General features: G+C 37.9%; 1 protein-coding gene and 1 long non-coding RNA gene across 2 annotated transcripts; both read left to right on the top strand.

Annotated features, from left to right (window-relative positions):
• Window positions 1-277: 277 nt before the first annotated feature.
• LOC115918997 lies at window positions 278-15,519 on the top strand. The gene is made up of 14 exons (XM_030996595.1): window positions 278-349; window positions 2,910-3,027; window positions 3,364-3,411; window positions 3,667-3,745; window positions 6,600-6,801; window positions 7,144-7,250; window positions 7,464-7,582; window positions 8,728-8,788; window positions 9,195-9,358; window positions 11,350-11,514; window positions 11,745-11,837; window positions 12,950-13,042; window positions 13,324-13,393; window positions 14,003-15,519. The coding sequence occupies exons 2-14, from the start codon at window positions 2,944-2,946 to the stop codon at window positions 15,517-15,519; spliced, it is 2,802 nt and encodes a 933-aa protein (XP_030852455.1). The 5' UTR covers window positions 278-349; window positions 2,910-2,943.
• Window positions 15,520-15,748: 229 nt separating this feature from the next.
• On the top strand, window positions 15,749-19,570 carry LOC115928665. The gene is made up of 3 exons (XR_004066154.1): window positions 15,749-16,314; window positions 18,017-18,083; window positions 18,841-19,570. It is a non-coding gene; the product is annotated as an uncharacterized LOC115928665 (long non-coding RNA).
• The last annotated feature ends 3,598 nt before the right edge of the window (window positions 19,571-23,168 follow it).

The raw sequence follows: 23,168 nt of genomic DNA on the forward strand, positions 1-23,168 counted from the left end.
CCCCCCCCCCCCCCCCCCCCCCACAACCGAGGATACAAATCGACACCCTTGATTGTAACCATATTTTCATGTGTGTGAAACAATATGTTTTTCTTAAGTATATTTTTTGTTTCAATTTTGTTCACACTATTCAATTTCGTTGTAAATCAACCATTATGAGTTCCTGAAATTTACGTGTTGATGTTTTTAAACCGAATAAATAAATACAAATAAATAAATAAATAAATGATATGTATGTAGCTCTTTTCATTTTTTTTTGGTTCTTGGAAGCTACCCTACCGTCGTAGAATTGCGCCATGTTTAACAAAACTGTCGTTGCCGTGCTTCCGTAATGACAACTCTTACAGGGGTAAAACACGTACACCGACTTTATAAGTTTGTAGTGACTGTTAGTATTGATTGAAGTATAATTATTTATTTAGTGATTCTTTTTTTAGCTACAGTGTTTTATGCACTCACAAAGTTTATTGTACATCTAAGATCACGATTCATTGTTGGAGCTCCACCAACTAGTTCCATGATGAGTTCTCTAAACATCGAGCGGGTGAAGCAGCGGGGTTCGAGGAGCTCCCCATCTACCCCCGCGGAAGGAGCCTCGAATTCTGCTGAGCTGAGCTAAGGCCTGAGGATGAGGAGCCCGATTGGGGGGGGGGGGGGGGGGGGGAGGGTAGGTAGGGGGTAGCCTTAAGTTAGGGCTTGCCGCTTCGTCATGATTAAGTATGAAATATGATAATTGATGATCTTAGAAGCCAGACAGTCACATGATTAATTCAGATTATCAGTAGACTCTAGACTAGAGACTAGACTGTCTAGACTAGACTCTAGATCTAGGTTAGTAACAGTTAGAGTCTAGTACAGTCTACTAGTTAGGGGTGCTGGTCCGAGAATAAGGATCGTCTTCATAAACGAGGATCGTCTTCATAAACGAGGATCGTCTTCGCGAACACGGACGCGGACGGAGGCTTCCTCAAAAATAAGGATCGTCCTAATTTTTCGCAGATGTTTCATATTTTTGATCGGCGCATTAGCGATGCGAAAAACGGATTCCGCAACGATTTCTTGATGCATTTTACATTGAGTGATTAGATCTACGGTGTTTGGTGTTGGTGTGGTCTTAAGAGCTTGGAAAGGCTGCTGAACCGAGCTCCAACACCGACGGTCAGTTTAGAAGAACAATACCGATCACGCGTGCGTGCACGTTATTGCTCGCCTCAACACCAGCCTTCACAATTTTTTTTTCTTCACAATTCTTTCGTTTTTTCCTACTAATTTGTGTTCTTTATCGGATTTTATAGCACGTGAAGTAGAATATCATTTTGCATTCTATATCTTGCTTTCAGGGGATTAGATTATCTCGATCACAAGAAAGAAGGAAAAACATGAAATTTGATGTACAAAAGGCATGGAGAGTTGTCCACAGATGATGTCATCAAATTGAATACCGCCCTCTAGTGACTAGTCATTTCAAAAAGTTCTAACTTCCTTATTCCTTGCCCGATTTTGTTCAAATTTTCACTGATATTTTTCAAATATCTTAAACTTTACAATAAAAGTAACTTGTATGAAGGTTTTGGTTCCCAGTTGCTAATTACCATATTCATGAATACCTATTAATTGGCATATCCACTGATATGAACAAAATGCCATTTGTTTGGGTGTGTACATGTATGCAGTGAGGATTTTATAAATCTGTTTTGTGTGTTCCTACTATGAGTATTGTGCTGCTAATTATTTCAGAACAATATGAGGCTAAAAAGTAAAAACAAGTAAAATTATTAATAAATAGAGAATTAAAATCATATTTCCCGTTTTTCACATATTTACTGGACGCGCATCTTATTTACCGGACGGTATTTACTGGTATTTACCACTGGTAATTACCGCCACTGGTATTTACTGCCCAACCCTTGTTTAGGTGAATGTAAATGGTCACAAAGTAATAAATTGGCTCTATATACCATTCCAGACTTAAGGCCCGAATTCACAAAACAAGGTTTGAGCTCAGACTATGAGTATTGTGCTGCTAATTATTTCAGAACAATATTTTTAGTTATGAGGCTAAAAAGTAAAAACAAGTAAAATTATTAATAAATAGAGAATTAAAATCATATTTCCCGTTTTTCACATATTTACTGGACGCGCATCTTATTTACCGGACGGTATTTACTGGTATTTACCACTGGTAATTACCGCCACTGGTATTTACTGCCCAACCCTTGTTTAGGTGAATGTAAATGGTCACAAAGTAATAAATTGGCTCTATATACCATTCCAGACTTTAAGGCCCGAATTCACAAAGCAAGGTTTGAGCTCAAACCTTGGTCTGAGCTCAAACCTTGCTTTGTGAATTCGGGCCAAAGTGCTGACAGATTTTTTATTGCCTGTTTTATGTCTTTTTTTCATGGAAAAGCGTTTGGGAAAATTCAAAAATGGTTGGGAGAGTTTACTGTTGATCACTGTTACAGGGTGTTGACCAGTGTGTCGCCTTCTTAGAAAACCATTAATATCTTTGTGGTTAGAGAATTTTTCAGAATTTTGTGCATGTTAGAGGGTTAGTACAGTAGAAGGAAGATAATAAGTATCATTTCATACCAAAATTACGCAATTTTTTGATCAACCTTCAACAATGTTACCGAGTCACTTTAAAGTGACTAGTTTTACAAAGTCAGTAGTAACACGTAACAGTGTAGTACGCCTTTACCAAAATTGGTCTAATGAAGTCTACCTACGATAGGTAAGAATGTACACTGAATTTGAAGAGAGGACATTATCCAAACTCGTGCGTACAAATCTGAAATTAATATTTAAGTTTTTTTATGGAGGGGGGGGGGGGGGTATGTATGAGAGTAACTCTTACTCCACTCCATCAATGACAGAATTCTATGGTATGATCTTATATTCACCTGTAGATCAGCAGTATATACTACAGACCCAGAAACGACAATGTCATTCGTGAGGATGCCTAGACGATCTCAGTCTCTTTCAGGCAGAACCAAGAGAGCAAAGAAAAAGAAAGCAACTTGGGATGTAAGTGAGTTTGTTTTGTCTGTCAACAAGCTAACCAGACTTACGTCTGACAGTCTTTTCCAACTTGTCACTTGAGGTAATTGATGTTTGTACATGTAGGTGCATGGAGATTGGTGAACTTGTACTGAAGAAGTTGATTTAGGCTTTTAAACTTTTTTTTGCTCTAAAAATTATTCTTGAAAAACAAAACAGTCTCTTCTCAAGGTGCAGCAGAGAAATGTGTGCATGTAATTGTTACATTTTCTTTTTTTAACAGATTGCCACACATGCTGTGAGATTGTTACTTCCATACAATTCAGTGTACGCTATTATCTTTTTATTCTAATTCTTATACAGAGCACAACCAGTGACTTGACTGTCCATAAACTCAGCAAGGATGAATTGGTAAGTTTAGTTAAAGAATAAAAGGTTGTGCTACATGTAACTTGCAATCGTATCATTTTGTGATTCAATATGGCACAGCATTTGCAATTTTTTTAAAGCATAACATGTACATGTATGCACATGGATGTTACCTGTTTGTGACCAACTTATGGCTGGTGTTGCTTCAGTATAAAGTAGTATCAAACAGAAAAAGTCACATGGAGTTCTCATGAATTTTAATTACCTCTTTCTTTCAATCGTTTATTATTCGCATAGGATCGCCGCCATGCAGTCCATCAATCCACTAATATAGACGTGATCAAGGAAGAGAAAAGGAGAAAGGCTGCGCTGAAAGGTATGTGTTTGTTGCACTAGAAATCAGTGTCATTTTATATATTTATCGTTATATTTCAGAATTCTGCTGATCTTTTGCATATATATACATCCTCGAGTACAGTTCTGATCTTTAGATTCACAGCTACTGTACATGTACATGTACAGTCATAACAGTGCCATAACAGTGTAATTACCCCCCCCCCCCCCTGACAATCATGCTACAACCCTCACTATGAACATGACAGACAAAGAAAGAGGACAAAATATGCAATTCCTCATTCTACCCTCAACAATTGCTGTGGTAGACAAAGGAACATCCCTTCACTGCTATTATGTAAAATAAGTAGGACAGGTGAATATGTATGTGACACCTGTTCTACACATTTTTACATAATAGCAGTGAAGGGATGTTCCTTTGTCTACCACAGTAATTGTTGAGGGTAGAATGAGGAACTGTATGTTTTGTCCTCTTTCTTTGTCCGTCATGTTCATAATGCCTGCTACAATACAGCTCTTATCCCAATAGGCTATGTTCGTAATGTATCCAAATTTAATGGATACGTCTTTGTGAAGTGCCTCGATACAAATTATTTTATTCACCTGATAAGAATAATAGTATTTCAATACCGGTTGACAGAATCAGAACTGAATACATAAGTTGTTGCCAGGTAGGACAAAAAGAATGGCTTGCCCTCCCTAGCAACACTATGCAGTTTGCATTCTGACTATTGAAAGACTATTATTCTTATCAGATGAATGAAATAATTTGTATTGAAGCAGTTCACATAGACTTGTGTATTAAATATGGTTACATTACGAAAATGCCCTAGATTTTTGTACCATCTCATGTAATGAAATGACTTTGTAGCTTTTGTTTGATATCTGCCTGACTTGCAGCATGCCTGCTTGCCTGATATAGCAATCAGGCATGTAGTAAGGTGGTGGATTACTTTACCTATTTTTATATGTGATGCTAGTGTTCTGTACTCATGCTTTTACATGTACATGTATGTGTGTGGATTAACATAAACATGCCAGAAGAAAGGATAAAAGGGCGCCTTGTGTATTGGCACTGTAGTGTCAGAAACATTAAAATTACAAATTAACCACATACTCATGTACAATATTTCCCTTTAAACTCATATTCTCCAAAACAGTATTCATATACTGTGCGTGTTATAGTGTAGGCATTAATGTACAGTGTACATGTGCATGTATGTTCAGTCAGAATTCACATTCCTCAATGTCTGACCCTTTTGACCTACAAGGACATTAGCTGACCTTGAAAGGGGCATGAGTCCCAATACATGTAACACTGTGATATATACCACTAGCCAGAACAGGGAGTGGTCACTACGTTTTGAGCCAACAGAGCATAAGCTAGGGTAGTCTGACAATAATATTTGCAAGATTGTTAAGCTTGGAGAGAAAAACAGTTGGTGAGTTAAATACTTAAACTTTTCTAATTCAATTAATAACTTTAAGTGTTGTATCTATAACTTTTCTGTGTAGTGCATTGTATTTAGGCATATATCGAAAGTGGAATTATGTTAAAGAAGTTTGTGAGAGAAACACGGGAAGCAGACGCTGAGAGGCACTATCATTTATATCTACATGTATATAATTCCTTTGTTCTTTCTAGTACTTTGCGATTAGATATTTTATCCCATGTTCCTGTGTTAAATTACTTGTCAAGTGATAAACACTGTTATACTATTTGTGATCATGCTTGTTATAAGCAATTTATTCATGTAAATTTTTACATGTCACTACTGGAGAGGTGTTTACACCCGACTTAATTTGCCTGATTATTCTTTGATTAATTAACTTAGCATTTAAATTAACGAACTGATACTACATTGTTCATTTGTAGTTCAACCATCTCCACCATCATTGATGTGCGCAATCGTCGTAGAGCAAAGGGCTCAAGAATTAAAAGACATAAATGCAGATATTGGCTGTGTTTATTTATTTGTGACGTTGCGAGAGTGAGAACGGATGCGTTTGACATTGTTTGACAATTGTTTGACCTAATTTAGTTAATGCTACAGGCACGAAGGAGAAACATGTAGACTAGGGCCTGTAAAGATGAGATAATAATAAAATAATAGTGGGGTCTTGTATAGCGCTCATGTCTGTCAGACTTGACACTCCTGGCGCTCCTGATTATTACCCTGGCTTTAGCACAGCTACCATTACGGTGCTCTAGCATTTCAAGTAGATCAATGTCTTGCCAAAGCACATTAGTGCCGTGCCGGGACTCAAACCGCGGACCTTGTGATAGACAGGCCGGTGACATATCCACTCGACCATGACACCTGTACTAGTAGGGAGTGGCAAGATAGACCGCCTGTTCTATTTTGTTAGAGATTTTGCCTGGACTGAAAAAGCAGAATGACTTGAAATGTATACACTTTAGCATGCGTTCTTATTTTGTGGTTCCATTACACTAATATCACTCTTGAGTCCCATTCACATTTCATCTGATGAATGACACCTTGAGGTACATGTACATGTAGCTTGTTGAACAGTAGTGGCCTGTAAAGAGGTGTCTGGATTGCAAATGTGAAGATCAAGGATCAGTCCCTTTCATAAAGGCTGAGTATGAGAGTATGACAATCTAGAGTTCGTATATATCTCTACTGACTTGATTAGGCTAAATGATCCTGAAATTGTTGTTACGTAACTTGGATTATGATTTTAGATGCATTCATAGTAACATAACTAACATTTATGCCTTGTTTTCTTTGTTTCTTCTTCTTTTTTGTAACTACATGATCATTAGTTGTCTTACCAGGTGTACTTGCATTGTAACAGCAGTGAAAGATTGATCAATATTTGTTTTTCTTCTACTTTTCATGTTGTTTTTAAAGCTCAGAAAGAGAGATCCCTAAGTGAGGGTAACCAGGCAGGCTTGCTGCGTGAGATCCTGTACGATGAGAAACAGCTGAACGATGCCCTCGCTCACTCAGATAGAGTCATGTCTGTTGTCAAGGATCTTTTCTACGATGATCCAAAGAGATTGAAGGCTATACCTCACATCACCCGAGCACCTGGAGGAGATGCCGAGAAAAGGTAATAAATTGAATAGCTTAAGGCGTTAAAAAAAAAAGATGTATTGCCCTTTGCGACCCACCCAAAAATCTTAAAATTTACGGTCTTAAAAAAAAAAAGATTTCCGACTGACCGACCCATGTTTTGGCACCTAAAGGGCAATGCAACATCTTTTTTTTTTTAGGTCTAATGGTTGATTGCTGTCTGAATCGTCCAGGAATGAATATCATGTTTGCACCCATTTTTTTGTGACTTATCGGTTGTTTTTAATAGTCAGATCAGATAATGGGCAGTATAGTATCAATTGGGTAATTCATTGTCTATTTCATGAATTAATGAAACTATTTTCTATTGAATATACAGACGAGCTGGACCTATCGCTGAGAAAGGCCCTCACACTAGCTACTTGGATGTCTTGAGTGAATCTGTCATGGATCCATCAGCACTCAATGAATATCAAAGAGAAAATGGTGGGTGTTTCAAATACTTGTTATATATGTAACCCCTCCTACCAGGTTCTTTGGATGATTTAGAAAAGTAGGAAGCTTGTTTTTATTTAATTTGTTACAAGATTAACGTACCATTTTGAGTATGAATAGTTTTTCATGCCAAAGAGATTACTGTGTTTAGCTTCATTTTTAAAATTAAAAATTATTACGTGCTAAACCCCTTATTTTATACAGACTCTGAGGAGGAGGAAGAAACGGATGAGGAGGAGGAGGAGGATGGAGAGACACCTGTGTTTGACAGTAAGCTAGATGTTGATCGATTCCAGAGTTACATTCATAGAGCAGCCGCTCAGGTAAACGGATGTTTGGTCTAACTTGGGCACATGATTACAGTATTAATGGTGATGGCCATTGATCTTCAAATCTAGATGTTTATTGTAGAAAGATAGGATTATCTGTTATCTGCCAGTGATTTGTGTCTATGAGTTTGCTGTGAATAATGGATATTTAAAGAAGAACCTGAAATCATGGGAATTGATCTGGTAGCTTTAGTCCCAGTAATCAATTCTAACTGATGCATGATATTAATGTAAGAAATGGAGCTACTATACAGTACATTATCACTAAGCAATTGATGACCGTTCCTCGCATCACCTAAGCAATGGTTGATTGTGATTTTATGTCATCAGAGATTAACTACCTTATTTACTGTTCTTTGTACCTTCCCTTGCCATCCTCTCTCTATGCTGGGGTCGATGGCAGAGGTTGGTGTAGTGGGCAGTAGAAGAGGAGTTGCGCATTTTCACCCAAACTCACTTTTTGACTCATGTGGAGTTGAATTCTATGTGAGATTTGGTTTTGCATGTGCATACATTTTTTATATATTGTCAGTTATATATTTTGATGTACATGTATGTAATGTTAATGTCCTATTAAGACAATAATAGTAACATATATTTAGTGCTTAAATTTATCTTTGTAAGTGCTGTACTATTTTCAGCTACCTTGATAAGTAGTAGGGCTATTATTATATTTAGTAGTTTTGACTATGATACCTGTTTTGTATAATGTGAAGTGGGGTGGTGCCTTGTCTAGGTTCTGAGTTTGAGTGAATCAATATAGGTAGGCATTTGCTTAATGATAGACTCATGCAATGCATAACCCTTGAGACCTTGCTGACTTCATGCCCTTATGACATTTATGTGTTGCTTTCAAATTAGTTGGTGTGTAACATGTGCATATTTTATGTAATTGGCATTTGCGTGGGGGGGGGGGGGATTTAAATCATTTATGACCTTCAGGGCTCTCCTACCATTACAGAATGTGCAAATGTGTCACTGCTTCCGGTTCTTACCTACTCTTTATAGAATTTACAATTTACACATTACCTCCGTTTAAATACTTCCTGAGGCAGAAGTCAAATCGAACATTATATTCCTCCAATAAATTGAATAATTCTTTTGAATTTTTGATTTCTTTTCTTTCTTTGTACTCTTAGCAGCAGCATGAAAAGGATGATAGAATTCAGTCCAAGTATCAATCCAACAAAGAAAATATGGGTGAGTAGAAAAAGCCCAAACATTTTATGGCTTTTAACAATATTTTGTAGCTAGTTAACTTGAACATTGATATTTTTTTGTATACGGACAATAAACATTATTTTACCTGAATTGAATTGCACTTTGCAAAGCTTATCGTGCATTACAGTATTATAGACATCTGTCAGTGACCAAACAGGATGATATTTATATGTGCCTCTCTTGAATATATATATATATCACATGGTTTTTACTTGCAATCAGTCACAAGGGTACCCCGGTAGCATGATATATTGGTTGATAATGATTTAGATTTATTTACTACCTGTGATGAGGAGGCACAGGCCTATCATTAATAGCATGCATCTCCATTCAAATGATTTGTACATTTCTATAAAGAATAACTTGGGATCCTTTTGTGTTTCAGACCCAATAGCTACACCGGAGAGGTCTCCCCTTACCCCCTCACAACGAAACACTATCAACGATACAGCCAAGGCTAAAAAAAAAATGAGGTCAAGGTCCAAAGCTGAAGGTCAAAGTTCGATACTAGACATCACTCAAAAAACAAAACCTGATGACCTAAAAATGGTAATTATTTTACTTGTAGATATATATTGATTTACTTATTTATTCATGAGCTTGTCATGTAAAAATTACAATGAAATATTTTTGAGCAGCGCACAATGTTTTCCTATTTGTTCAAAAGACCCATTTCTGTAATTTTTGTCTCGCCTGCATAGCAAAAAGCGAGACATAGGCGCCGCTTTTCCCGTGACGGCGGCGTCAACATCCAAAACTTAATCTAAGGTTAAGTTTTTGAATTTTTGATATAATTTTTAAAGTATAAGTTCTTAGTCAATGAAACTTTGACTATAGGGTAATCAAGTATCCCCAATCATGTGAGTAGAATTTCAGATCACAAAGTCAAGGTCAAAGGTCATTTCAGGTCAACAGACTTCGACTATGTTGTAGCATCATCATCAAGATTTTCAAAATGCTTCTTCTTCGTTATTTTTCAACCGATTCTGATTTTGATTGTTTCATATGATAGGGCTAGGAGGGGGATGTAAAATTTCTACATTATCTATGCTAATATATGCAAATTTATTCGAAATCACAAAAAAGGCTTCTTCTCCTTCATTTCTCGACCGATTTTGATTTGGTTTGCTTTATATCGTAGAGCTAACTTTGGTACACTAAACTTCTACACAGAATTCTGAAATTGTTCTCCATTAATTAATTATTGTAATTTATGCAAATTTATTCCAAAAATAATAAAAATTGCTTCTTTTCCCTCATTTCTTGATCGATTTTGATTTGGTTTGCCTTATCTGGTAGAGCTAAATTTGGAACACTAAACTTCTACACAGAATTGTGAGATTTTGCTCCATTGATTATTTATGGTACTTTATGCAAATGAAATGAAATAATGTACCTTCAAGGGCATCAAATTTTTATTTTTTGACCAGTTCAAAAGTGTACCACATCAAATTTACGATATTTGTTGTTGCGAGATGTGGATGAGTGCTACATCATCGACGTTCTGGTTTATCATATTGAATTGCATTATGCAGGCGAGACCGCCGAGAGCATTTCCCTTGTTAATTTTTCATTTCAATAATATCCCATTCTTCTCTACCCTCAATAAATCAAGATTTACATTCTTCTGCTGGTGGATGAGACATGGAATAAGAAAATATTTATCACATGTTTGAAAATATTGTGTTTGTGTTCATCCTTTCTGGCGAACTTCATTTACAAACATGAGTCTTTGAGCTATTTTTACTTTGCTACTAAACATGTCATAAAATATCTTTCATGGGTACAAAGTCCACCTTGCATGAACCTGTTTCAACTCAAAAGATGAGGTCTTCTGAATTAGTGTAGAACTCCAGCAAAAAGAACCGTCCAATGAACAGGAATGATAACTGCACTGCACTTTGTAGAGGTGTTGTGGGCTAATGGATAAGTCAATGGACTTGCGAATGACATGGTATGGGGTTTGAATCCAAGCCCTGCATTGATTCCTTTGGCAAGGCATTCATCTACTTTTGCCAATTTTTACCCAGGTGTTAATGTGTACCAGATCTGCTTGTGTGCTAGTTTTTGTAGCAGCTCAGCTATAGCCAGGGTAATAATATCTCAGCACCTTGAACATACCTTGACAGATACAAGTGTAAGAAGCCATTATTGCTCTTTCACTGTCCTGGGATATGTTTTACAAAGATCCGAAGTCAAACTTAACTCTAAGTTGGACCTAAATATTATGGAGAGCCATTTGAAGCCTTATAATAAAATATATTCAAAAGCAAGGAGTAAAGTATTTTAGACTTTTCATAGATTTCACATCAAGAACATGAAAATCTCCTTGATAAAGAAAATATGAATGATTTGAATCAACATTTTATGCCTTTTACAATAACTTTTACAAAATATTTGCATAGACGATAACGGCTTTCCATAATTGTTAAGTCCAACTTAGAGATAAGTTCAACTTAAGATCTTTGTGAAACACCCCCCTGGTACACACCTACACATCATGTAGCATTGTGTCACGTTTCTACTTGACTTCCACACAGTATCTGACTGAGTTGATGACAGCCTGTGGTGCCTTTGATAAGACCAGAGGGGAAGCAGAGTCGGTAGATGCCAGTCATTCTTTCACATCAGGTTTCCCACAGCTGAGTGGTTACACAGCTTTCTTAGTTCAGACACTCACCAAGATTCTTAAGCATCTCACTCAGGTAAGATTGAAAAGTCCTCTGGTACTGACATTTTCTCTCTAAAAACTTTTGTTTGAAGATGTTTGTTTCATTGTAGCATTGAAAATGTACCTATTTTGAACATAACATTATAATGCAACATTAAGAGTCATATGCTATGGAAAGCAAAGTGATATTAAAAAGGTGAATTTTTGGCATAAGTAAATAAACAGGACAATGTGTTTATAAGATGTTTTAACCATCCTGTTTAGAGTGAAACTCGGCTTGACCAGGAGAGAGAAGCAAGGCGTGGACTGGAACAGGAGACATCTCAACAGAGAAAGCTTATTGATGCCATGACTGTTGTAAGTACATATTCAATGATAACATATATTTTGTTTATACCTGGCATAATATTTTATGTGTAAATATTTAGTGACAAGGGCATGGGGGTTCTTATGTGTACTGCATGTCAGTTTGCTCACAGTTGACTTAGTGGAAATCCTGTATTTTTAATTGACAAAAAACATCCTGGTCACTATTCCATTTGTTTGGAAAAGAATATCGTGGAAGTGTTCACTTGATTAAAAGGGTTCATATCCCAGCCTGGAACTGAGGTCCTTTGGCAAGACATTTATCTATATTTGCCACTCTTCACCCAGGTGTAACTAGGGTATCTGGTATGTTAGTGCGCAGCATAGAGGGCTGCTCAACTATGACTTTGGTAATAATTTTGGAGCGTAAGGAGCGCTATGGCCTAACTGACTCAAGCACTGTTCAATAAGTGACCATTATTAATATTATATTTGTAATGGGGGGGGGGGGGGGGTAAGCATTTTCCGTTATGTAAATTTAATATATTATTGTGTAGGCCTATATATGCCACGTTTCCAACAACTCTGTCTATAAATAGGGTGCGTTAGAAATAGTTGCACTCTAAAAGGCATCGTTTAACAATGTTAAATAATAATAATAATAATAATAATATTGGATTCTTATATAGCGCACGTATCGACCTTGCAAGGTCCTCAAGGCGCTCCAACATTACGCGGCTATGCTAGGCTGCCGATTTCGACGCTCACAGCATTTCATAAATCTGAGATGCATGTTCCTACGTGTTATCAGTGTCTGTGATACGGTGTAATATTGCAGCCCTAAAAAAATTGCGCTTCAAAATGATTAAGAAGTGCCTCAAACAAGCAAAAATCTCGGAGTGACCGGTTTTACCATACTCATTTTCCCCTATAGACTGTTGTGTTAAGAAAAACCGTTTGGCAAACGGTTTTCAAAATTTGTAATTCCAATCATAAATATCTTGGTAATCAGACAGGAGATCGGCTTGTAAAGGTCATGGGGTTCCTGACTGACCTAAAGGTTTGTAATTATGATTGCAGCATGAGCTAAATCCAGAATTTTGTTTCAGAATCTGAGACAAAGTTACCGGATCCCTTTAAGCCTTGTTCATTCTTTTTTTCAGGACATGATGCAGTCTCAAGAACTGAACATTAAGATCCAAGCTGAAGCTAGGAAACAGATTAATCAGATGGAACAGAGACTACAGATTGTAGAGGTAAGACATCATCACAGGTGACAGTATGAAGAGCATCCTCATTCAGAGAGATCTAGTTTCTCCAATCGTTGATTCATGATCATGGGATACAGTTAAGGGATAGGTTCCCTGAACATTCATGCAGAAGACATGAAAATGGGGTCTTCATACATGTACAAACACTTTCATGGTAAATAACTTTTCTTTGGGTAATCAAGAACTATATCTCTCCCCTTTCCAAGAAGATAGAGTAATAATATTTATCTGAGTTGTATTGTATTTTCTTATTTTGTTCTTTGCAGCACTTGCTGGTCAACAGAGAATTTCTAGAGGAAAAGGTGTCGCCACGTACGGCTGGAAAAGATAAGGAAGGTATGTTTGATGTTTCAGGCCTTTTGAAACCGTCCATAACCCTATTACAAGCTGCTTATAGTGCAACACCTACAGGCTTCATGATATTATAGACTGCTACAAAGAAACAAGCAATATTTAGCATTGGCTAAAGATTACTAGGGACGATAGAACTAAAGAAGGCCATATTATTAGGGACTCTTAAAATGCATGGACCTTTATCAATGATTAGAAGCATGGCTCAGTGGTTGAGAAGTGGCTTTGGACTGGCAGGTCCAAGGTTGAAACCAAGCAGAAGTACTAGTGCCCTTTTCTACCCGGGTATTATTCCTCAATTCCTCCATGTTCCTTGGATAGGACCAAAAATTGTCAGTCCCCTGATAAACTTTTTTACAAGGATACTTTCTTTATTGACAGTCAGATAGCTCGTCCCATGATAGTAAGGTATCTAGCGAGACAGATGGCTGGATCCTACCCATTGCACTTTGTGTATGTTGATTGTGTTGTTCATCAGTATGCATACAAACAAATCTGTCTTGGTTCAACAAAAGTATTTGTGCTTCTCTTTATATGTATCTACTTACTGTTCAGCTGTATTGTTTGATTAACATTTGCATTTGTATTTTGCAGATATTCCAGAGCGAGGTCCAGGTTTTAGTCAAGATCCTGCTGTGTCCAAGCCAGTGTCAACAGCAACCACAGTTCATTCAACTACTTCAAATCAGTTCAAAACAGTCCAAAACAGTGGCCTTAATACTGGATCTTCTACAATGATTTCATCAGCTCTAGACTCTTTGCAAGCCACCCCCTTGACAAAATCCACACTGCCAATCAAAATTGCAGGACATATAGTGTCAGGAGTGACTGGGGCTCAATCTAACACCTCCCAAGTACAGTTCACAACAACTAGCTCATTAGCTACTTCAAGAAACGTTTTCAAAAGTACTACAGGTACAGGACACCAGGTCGCTTCTGGTCATCAAGTTCCTCACTTAAGCCAGCACACCATGGAGAGATTGATGTCCTCTCGCCCTGGACAGGGGAGAGGTAATGTACACTTTGAGGGGAATCTCAAAAATATTCAAACCAATGTACCTAGTGGAATGCAAAGCAGTCGGTTATTACAATCGGGTGATGACCAGAGAGCTATGGATGGGATTGGTAGTATGTCAGGGTTTGGTGTGTCATCGATGATTTCTTCAAGTGTGCTGAAAGGTACAGATCCTAGATCGCAGGGGAGCGGAACGTTTAAACAAGTGCCTGGTGCTTTTACCGGCTCAAGACAGCAGACAGATACCTTGACAACCTCTTCTGGTCAGCATCTCCGTCCGATCCAGCCTGCAATGCTGCTGTCTCCACCCAGGCAGAAGGATAGGAGAGACTTTATCAAGCCACCTGGCTACCAGTCTCAACCTCTCATGAGTGCACCGTACGGCATCACCCCTGGGGCAATCACCTCTACAAACATCGGCTCTAACCTGTCTGGTGGCCTGAAGGGATCCACCCACCAACCTCAAGCTGTGTTCTTCGGCAGTAGATCACAATTCTCTAATGACCCAAGTTATGCAGTGAGGAGTAGTGATCCTATAAACAAATCAAGGCATCCTCCACAAGCTCCGCTCCTCAACAACTACACCCCCAACCCTGATGGCCAGAAGGAAGGAGCACCTTCGACCATATCCATGGACAGCTCATCCACTCGATACCTCTCCCTTCCAGGAAACCATGGTGAAACCAATGTCGTCAAGAACATTCTACAACAGGGAGCCTCCGACACCACCAACAGACACCACCCATCTCATGTGCATCCAGACAGGGTAGGACCGAACGGGCAAGACCGCCAACATCAACAACTGTCAAGGAATGTGCATCCCATTGCCATGGAAACTGTCTATGAATCATCCCTAGATGGCACGGTAGAGCCTGCTGGACGAGAGGACAACTCTGTTGATATGAATGAGAAGATAGCATCCCTGTCTAGACAGAGGGTAGAAGCTCAGGCCAGACTGGAGCATCTCAAGGATGTGTATGGTGGAGAGGACGGCATGACTGCTCCTCAGAGACCTACTACCAGTGGAGGAGAAGCTACAGACCGAAGGATCTCCACCAAACCTACAGGTATGTTATCAGTCTCGACTAGCATCTGAATATGGCACATTTTTCCTTTAATCCTGTCTACACTAGTTTATCCAAGAGGGATTAGACCTCCCTGCAATGTCCCTGACAGGTGGATATCTCATCAAATCAGCTCTCAATTAACATAAGAAAAAGTGGATCATTAAGGACCAACAGTCACCGATTAGACATTGTTTGATATATAGAGGGCGCAAGTAGCTATATAAGTAGTGCAGAGAGGCTTTAAAAACTTTATGTGATCCAATGATTCTTTCTATCAGGAGATTCCAAATTTGCTACCATTTATCTTTGACTAATAGTGGTGTAAGTTTTCTTTAGATCTGTAAAATGCTTTATGTTGTTGTCCTTACCAGAACTGAACATTAGCTTCAAGTTATCAAATTATTGTGGCCTATAAAATACCATTCTAGCTCATACATGTTTAGACAGCGATTAGGTGAGAATTTTGTACATGTTTATTAAATTTGCACACATCATTTATATAAATGTATAAACATCACTGCTCACCATGTGACGGACAAGCTGGAGCATTATGTGCACGTAACCATTCCCAGTGACCTGTGATAATTCAAAGAAAAAATACTACTACGAATTCACAACTGATGGTTGTTCCCATATTTTCCACTATCAGGAGTGCTGATTGGAGCTTCACCCCCTGTTTCACCTATTGCAAGAGAGGTGCCATCACAGAGACCCATACCTACAGGAACATCACATGCAGCATCAGAGGGAAGAACCATGCATGTATCTATGCCAAAGCTTAGTGAGCTGGAAATCTCTGCAACAAGTACTCCTGCTTCCAAAAGGTAGGACTTAGAGATCATCATCATTTTTTTTTCTCTTTGCCTCTTCCATGAGGATTTATTTATATCTCACTATATTTACAGGTTATACATATTTACAAACATTTACAAAACACAAACAATATTTATCAAGGGTGAACAATGGAATATTCGCTGGAAATTACAACATATCAATTATTTTCTTCACTTTTTTGACATTGAATTGTTTAATTCCTTGGTGTTTCAGATGAGACTTACGTGATAAAATGAATTCAACGATCAGTTATACTTAATCTTAGGCTCCTTATAGTGGGACTAGTCACTGTGAGTGCACCATCTCATACCTCTAACAACAGCACAGCTTTAAACAAATTTTTAAAAAAATTACCACTGTCTTCCAAACACGCCAAAAAATGCCAAACCGGAGCCTGACTGCGATTTTAGCAAGGGCAACTACGCTTTACCGGCAGAAATGCCAAGCCCGAAACATTCCAAAACGAAGTGTGATCTTTTGGCGTGTTTGGCAAGTATGAATGCTCGCAGTTGTAATATCGCGATGTTAGGTCACGTGACTTTAGGAGCGGAAGTAGCTGTCGTCCTTGAAGAAAATGATAGAACAATGTAAACAAAGAATAACATAAGAGAAGGTGATAGAAGGAAGAAACAAAGAATAACATAAGGAAACACAGAAAGAGGAAGTGATAGAATGATGAAATAAACAAAAAAGAATAACATAAGAAAAGGTGATGGAAGGAAGAAACAAAGAATAAAATAAGGAAACACAGAAAGAGGAAGTGATAGAATGATAAAAAAACAAAGAATGACATAAGAGAAGGTGATACAGAAGGAAGAAACAAAGAATAACATAAGGAAACACAGAAAGAGGAAGTGTTAGAATGATAACAAAAACAAAGAATAACATAAGAGAAGGTGATAGAAGGAAGAAACAAACAATAACATAAGGAAACAAGGAAAGAGGAAGTGATAGAATGATAAAAAACAAAGAATAACATAAGGAAACAAGGAAAGAGGAAGTGATAGAATGATAAAAAAACAAAGAATGACATAAGAGAAGGTGATACAGAAGGAAGAAACAAAGAATAACATAAGGAAACACAGAAAGAGAAAGTGATAGAAGGAAGAAATAAAGAATAACAATAAAATGAGGTATTTGACAGTATAAATGCGCCTAGTCATTTAATTTGAATAGCTGGTAGTTTTTGTGATGCTGTGATAAAGTGTGACGTTTGCTTTAAAATAAGAGAAAGGAAAAAATTTGAAAGTACAGTGGATACTTACCTAGTTATATCAGGGTAAGAAAACAAAAGAATATAAAGAGGTGGGACCAGCAAAATCACCGTGTTATATCAGAGCTCTTTACAATAGTAATAGTATATTTGTAAAGCGCTTAGAGACATTTGTATTAAGCGCTATATAAAAATTTATACTCAAGTTTCACTGTACATGAAGTATCTAAATTAGGCAGTAAAAAAAATACTTATCAGTAATTAGAAATTCTCTCTTGAATCAATTTGCAAGATACTTTTAGTTTTTTTTTTTTTCTTCATTTCTAAAATTTGTAATAGCTCCTATCTTTTAACTCTGAGGGTTGTATGATCTTGTTGAAATATTTATTTGTATTACCAGAATGGTCAATCGCCACAATTTTGTTTTTGTTGTTGTTGAAGATCTGAATGTTAATATTTTAAACTTAATTTCTGTATAGGTCATCCATTGGAAGCGGTGGTCCCTCCCCAGGCATCAATCAACATGACTGGAAAACTCCCCTTAAGGTATGGTCATATTACTCTTTTCTTATTATTTCTTATCTCCTTGTTATCTGTTTTTACTCTGTCTGTCTGTCTGTCTTTCTCTCTCTCTCTCAGCCTGTCTGTCTGTATCTCCCTCTGTCTGTCTGTCTGTCTCTCTGTCTGTCTCTGTGTGTGTGTGTCTCTCTCTCTCTCTCTCTCTCTGCCTGTCTGTATGTATCTCCACATGTCTGTCTCTCTCTGTCTCTCTCTCTCTGCCTGTCTGTATGTATATCCCTCTGTCTCTCTCTCTCTCTCTCTCTCTCTCTGCCTGTCTGTATGTATCTCCATCTGTCTGTTTCCCACCATTCTCTCTCTGTTATATCCAGTCCTATCATTTTCTCTTTGTTTCATAAACTTGCAATATTTCCCTGTTTTTACTTCATAATCTCATTTCTGGATTGTCATAAATATTGAGGTCTCTTCTCATCTTATATCTTGCTACACCTACACATATTTCTCAGCATACAAATCTAAACATATAAAACTTCACAGATACTCTAATTTTGGTCAATTTTTCATTTTTGTTTTCTTCAAAGCAGTTTTCTCTTGTTTTTATCTTATTTAAAATACATCGGTCTCAAAATTGTTGTGAATAATTTGTATATAGATGTTATATGCGTAATTAGATAAAGTTGATGAAAAATACCTATATGATGCATGCACATTTACAACCAAACATAGTCTACCAAAATGAAATCAATTATTCAAAGAAAAATTAATACATCTTATTATTTTTCAGAATTCACCAGAGAAGGAGCAGTTCTTTGCACTCAAGGCCCACATCTCAACCTGATATCGTAACTGGATTCATCCCTAGAGCTTGATGTCCATGCTGCTCTCTATGATCTCATCTCTCATCCCATCTCTCATGCGGCCCCTGTTTCATAAAACTTGTTGTCAATAACGAGGTACGATAAAAGCTACTGAAATCCTTCCATTTGATCGGCTAGGATCACACTCGTGATAGAGCTGTGACAGTTATTGATAACAAGTTTTACGAAGCAGGGCTCTGGGTCATCATCCAAAATCGGTTGATTTACAGTCATTTGTTCAGGATTTGAACTATACAGCTTGGTGGCTGCAACACAGGTTTTGAACGGATATACCTTTATAATTTATAATAACTCACTCAATTTTGACCAACCATCCAGGTAACATTACACAATTAATCCCATTTTACTATGCAGTGGAAGGTTTTTATTTTGCAATTACTTTCAAAAGTTGCATGACAAGGTTATGTCACTATCTGGGGCAGTTGCATGGCATTGTGGAATGTGATAGACTACCGGTAACTCCATCCTCAGAAAAAGAGGGGATATGGGAGGGTGAAAAAAGAGAAAAGAAGTAAGATTTTTCTTTTCTTTTTAGATACTGAAGTTATTTCTTAACTTTCCGTAATTTTGTTGTAACCCCCATGTAATGATTACCCTTTGCACTTGTAAGTAAAAGTTGTGTAGTTGATGTATCCATCAAAAATAAGGAAAAAAATAAAAATATTTGTACACTCCATTCTGTCTACCGGTATGTACTTCTGAGATCCCTTACATGGCTTTGATTGTTAATAATTCTTATACTCTTACAATGAAAGTAATATTTCAGGGAGTGGTATACATAGTTGTCTCTAGAATAGTATAGTAATGCAAGGTATGATAGTCTATGGGGGTGGTCATCCTTATACAAATGCTGCCCTCTGTAGGTCATGCATGCAAGTCCTGTCTCACCTACAAATAACATGTATATGTATTATCAATCACCTGAGGAAAGATGGGTACAGAGAAAAAATATTTTAAAAATCCTAGTCTACTTTAACTTTTTTCTACATATCATGTGTACATGTATGTTTTATGTACTTGAGAATTAAACAAAATAATTTTTGATGTTTACTACTGTATATGACACGTATAGTATGTGACCAGTCGCGTCAAAAGGAGACAGAAGTTACATTTTTTCAAATTCTATTTTATGATCGATTCTGATTCTCTGCTTGGATTTGATATACACTTAACTCTAGGGAGGGAATATTAGTGGAGATAATAACCTTTACACAGCGAGAGGAATAGCCTTTTAGGGTTTTAAAAAGTACTTTTACAAGAAAAAAATGCTTCTAAAGATTGACTTCCGTTTAGTCTTCAACCTTTAGAATATTTCATTTTACTTTCTATTTCATTTTGGCTTTTGTATGCTTCTTCTTCATGGCTTCCCTGTGTGCATTTCATGCTTTCTGTGCTGCTAACAAATTGAGTTCCTTTGCCCTTCGCTTTGCAACTAGTTTAAGTGAAGGGTCAATTCTCTGAATAAACTTAAAAATTGGATTTCTTACAACAGCTTGACATGCAGATATATTAACATCTGCAAACGATTTACTCGCACTAGAGTGCCTAGGTATATGTAAGACCATCATCATATCATCATTATAGGTTGCCGTAAGCTTCTGTATACTGCTCTTTTTATACCTAATCCAAAGATGTGCAGTATATAAGAGTGTACAATAAGCTTGAATGAATTCAAACTTTACGAGAGCACATATGAAACTTTCTGCACAACTTTTATCTATATCATCACACAGGTCTTCAGTAAAATAACGACTTATGTACTTGGCCTCTTTACAAATATCAAGTTTAGCACCACACAAATACAAATTTGGAATTTCCAACTTACAATTGATTGATTGATCAATATACTAGCATATACTAGCATATACATACAAATCTTCCCATACCTGCAGTATGCAGCAAAATGTTGTGGCTTCTTTCTTGCCGCGGGATCTTGAACTATTTCGTTCAGTCAAACTAGTTCATCGAATGAGCTGGATGGAAGGTTTGGAAGCCCGGCCTCTTCCTCATCAGCAGCAGTGCGTAATCCTCCTCCCAAATTTGCCTCAGCAAGCAATTGCAGTACTTGTGACAGCATCTGCTCTTGCCCGTCTTGTTTCTGTTTTATCGTCTCCAAGGCAGCAAACATCCTGGTCATAGCTGCAGTCAAGGGTGTATTTTCCTCTGATGTTGAACTTCTAACAGCTCCTGGGGTCTTATTGACTCTAAAAGTATTCATAGATGGTAGTGGATTTTCCTCTGCAGTTGAAGTTCTGGCTTCCAATAACCTACTAATCTTCCCATGTCTACAGTATCCAGCAAAATGCCTTGTCTTCTTTCTTGCCGCGAGATCTTGAACTTTTTCGTTGAAACGAACAAGTTCATCAGATAGTTGCATGGAAGGTTTGGAAGCCCCTCCTCATCATCAGCAGTAGCCCGTAATCCTCCGGCCAAATTGGCCTCAGCAAGTAGTTGCAGTATTTGTGAGAGCATCTGCTCTTGCCTGTCTTGTTTCTGTGTCATAGCCTCCAAGGCAGCAAACATCCTGGTCATAGCTGCAATCAGGGGTGTATTTTCTTCTGATGTTGAACTTCTAGCAGCTCCTGGGGACTTATTTTCCTCGGCAGTTGAAATTCTGGGAACTATGACTGGGAACTCATTGGCTCTTGCAACTGGAGGATGTGGTGGTGTTGGGAAATTTACTGTTCTTCATCACTTTCAGAGATTGTGTCAAGACTGTCATCAAACATGTCACAGTCATCGTCGTCCTCTACATGTACTGTATGTATCTTGAAGGCAACTTCCGCTTCTGCTTTCTGAAGCCCAAATCATCCTCACAATCACTTGGATTGCTGGTTACGACCAATTTTGAGCACCTTTTATGGGATCTTGAACTATTTCGTTCAGTCGAACTAGTTCATCGAATGAGCTGCATGGAAGGTTTGGAAGCCCCTCATAAACAGCAGCTGCAAGTAGTTGCAATATTTGTGAGAGCATCTGCTCTTATCTGTCTTGTTTCTGTTTCATAGCCTCCAAAGCAGGAAACATCCTGGGGATTGCTGTAATCAGGGGTGTATTATCATTATCATTTGGATCCAATCCACATTTCAATTCATCATTATTAGCACATAATATATCCTGTGTGACATTATCAGAAACACTGGAAATGTTCGCCATCGTGTCAAAGTCAATCATTATTTACAGATAAAATTATGAATGTACATCAAGGCAGAAGCATACTAGGCCCTACTTAATTTTGTTGAGATCCTCTTCTCGATGGATGGCTATCGGTGGCATATTGGGGTTCTTCCTCACGAGGATGGTGCCATTCACAGTCCATAGGAATCTCCAGCCAGCCTTCTTCCTTTCCTCATTCACCTTCCTCAGTAGTGACCTCATTGCCGGGGCAAGAGAAGCCCAGCTCCTGAGTAGTTGTCTCCCTCAGCTTCTTTCAACTAACATATACTACATCTCTCATCCTCCTGGTTGTAAATCGCACTATGATTAGTCTTGGACTTGAACCAGAAACACCTTCTCTCTTACGGCCTAGACGATGGGTTACATCAATGTCGGTGTAGTTCACCTCTGGTGCAACCACCTTCAACACTTTCAATACCGACTCCCTCACATTTTCACCTTCCTGTTCTGACACACCCGCCACTTCCAGATTACTTCTCCGATGATACTGATCAAGGTCATTCACTTGATCCTCTAGTGCCGTCAACATTTTGCTGTAGATCCGCGTTTTCCCTCTTTACAGACTTGTTGTCGTCCTTCAGTCTCTTAACTTTGTTTGTCGGTTCGTCTACTCTACTGCTGCAGAACTGATGTTGAACTTCTAGCAGCTCCTGGGGACTTATTTTCCTTGGCAGTTGAAATTCTGGCAGCGGTGACTGGGAACTCATTGGCTCTTGCAACTGGGGGAAATGGTGGTGTTGGGAAATTTACTGTTGCTTCGTCATTGTCAGAGATTGTGTCAAGACTGTTATCAATTATCATTTCACAGTCAGCGTCGTCTTCTATGTATCTTGAAGGCATCTTCTGCTTCTGGTTTCTGAAGCCCAAATCATCCTCACTATCAATTGGATTACTGGTTACAACCAATTTAGAGCACCTTTTATTAGCACGATCCATGCCTGTTAATTAACTTGAGAATTGTAGCTAGAAGTTTTTTGTTTTTTTTTAAACTTGAGTTCCTTCCTCATAAATTCACAGTACAGGAAATGATCACAATAATTAATATAAAACAAGATCT

This window comes from Strongylocentrotus purpuratus, unplaced genomic scaffold, assembly GCF_000002235.5.
Source record: "Strongylocentrotus purpuratus isolate Spur 01 unplaced genomic scaffold, Spur_5.0 spur5_scaffold_3, whole genome shotgun sequence".
Taxonomy (NCBI): domain Eukaryota; kingdom Metazoa; phylum Echinodermata; class Echinoidea; order Camarodonta; family Strongylocentrotidae; genus Strongylocentrotus; species Strongylocentrotus purpuratus.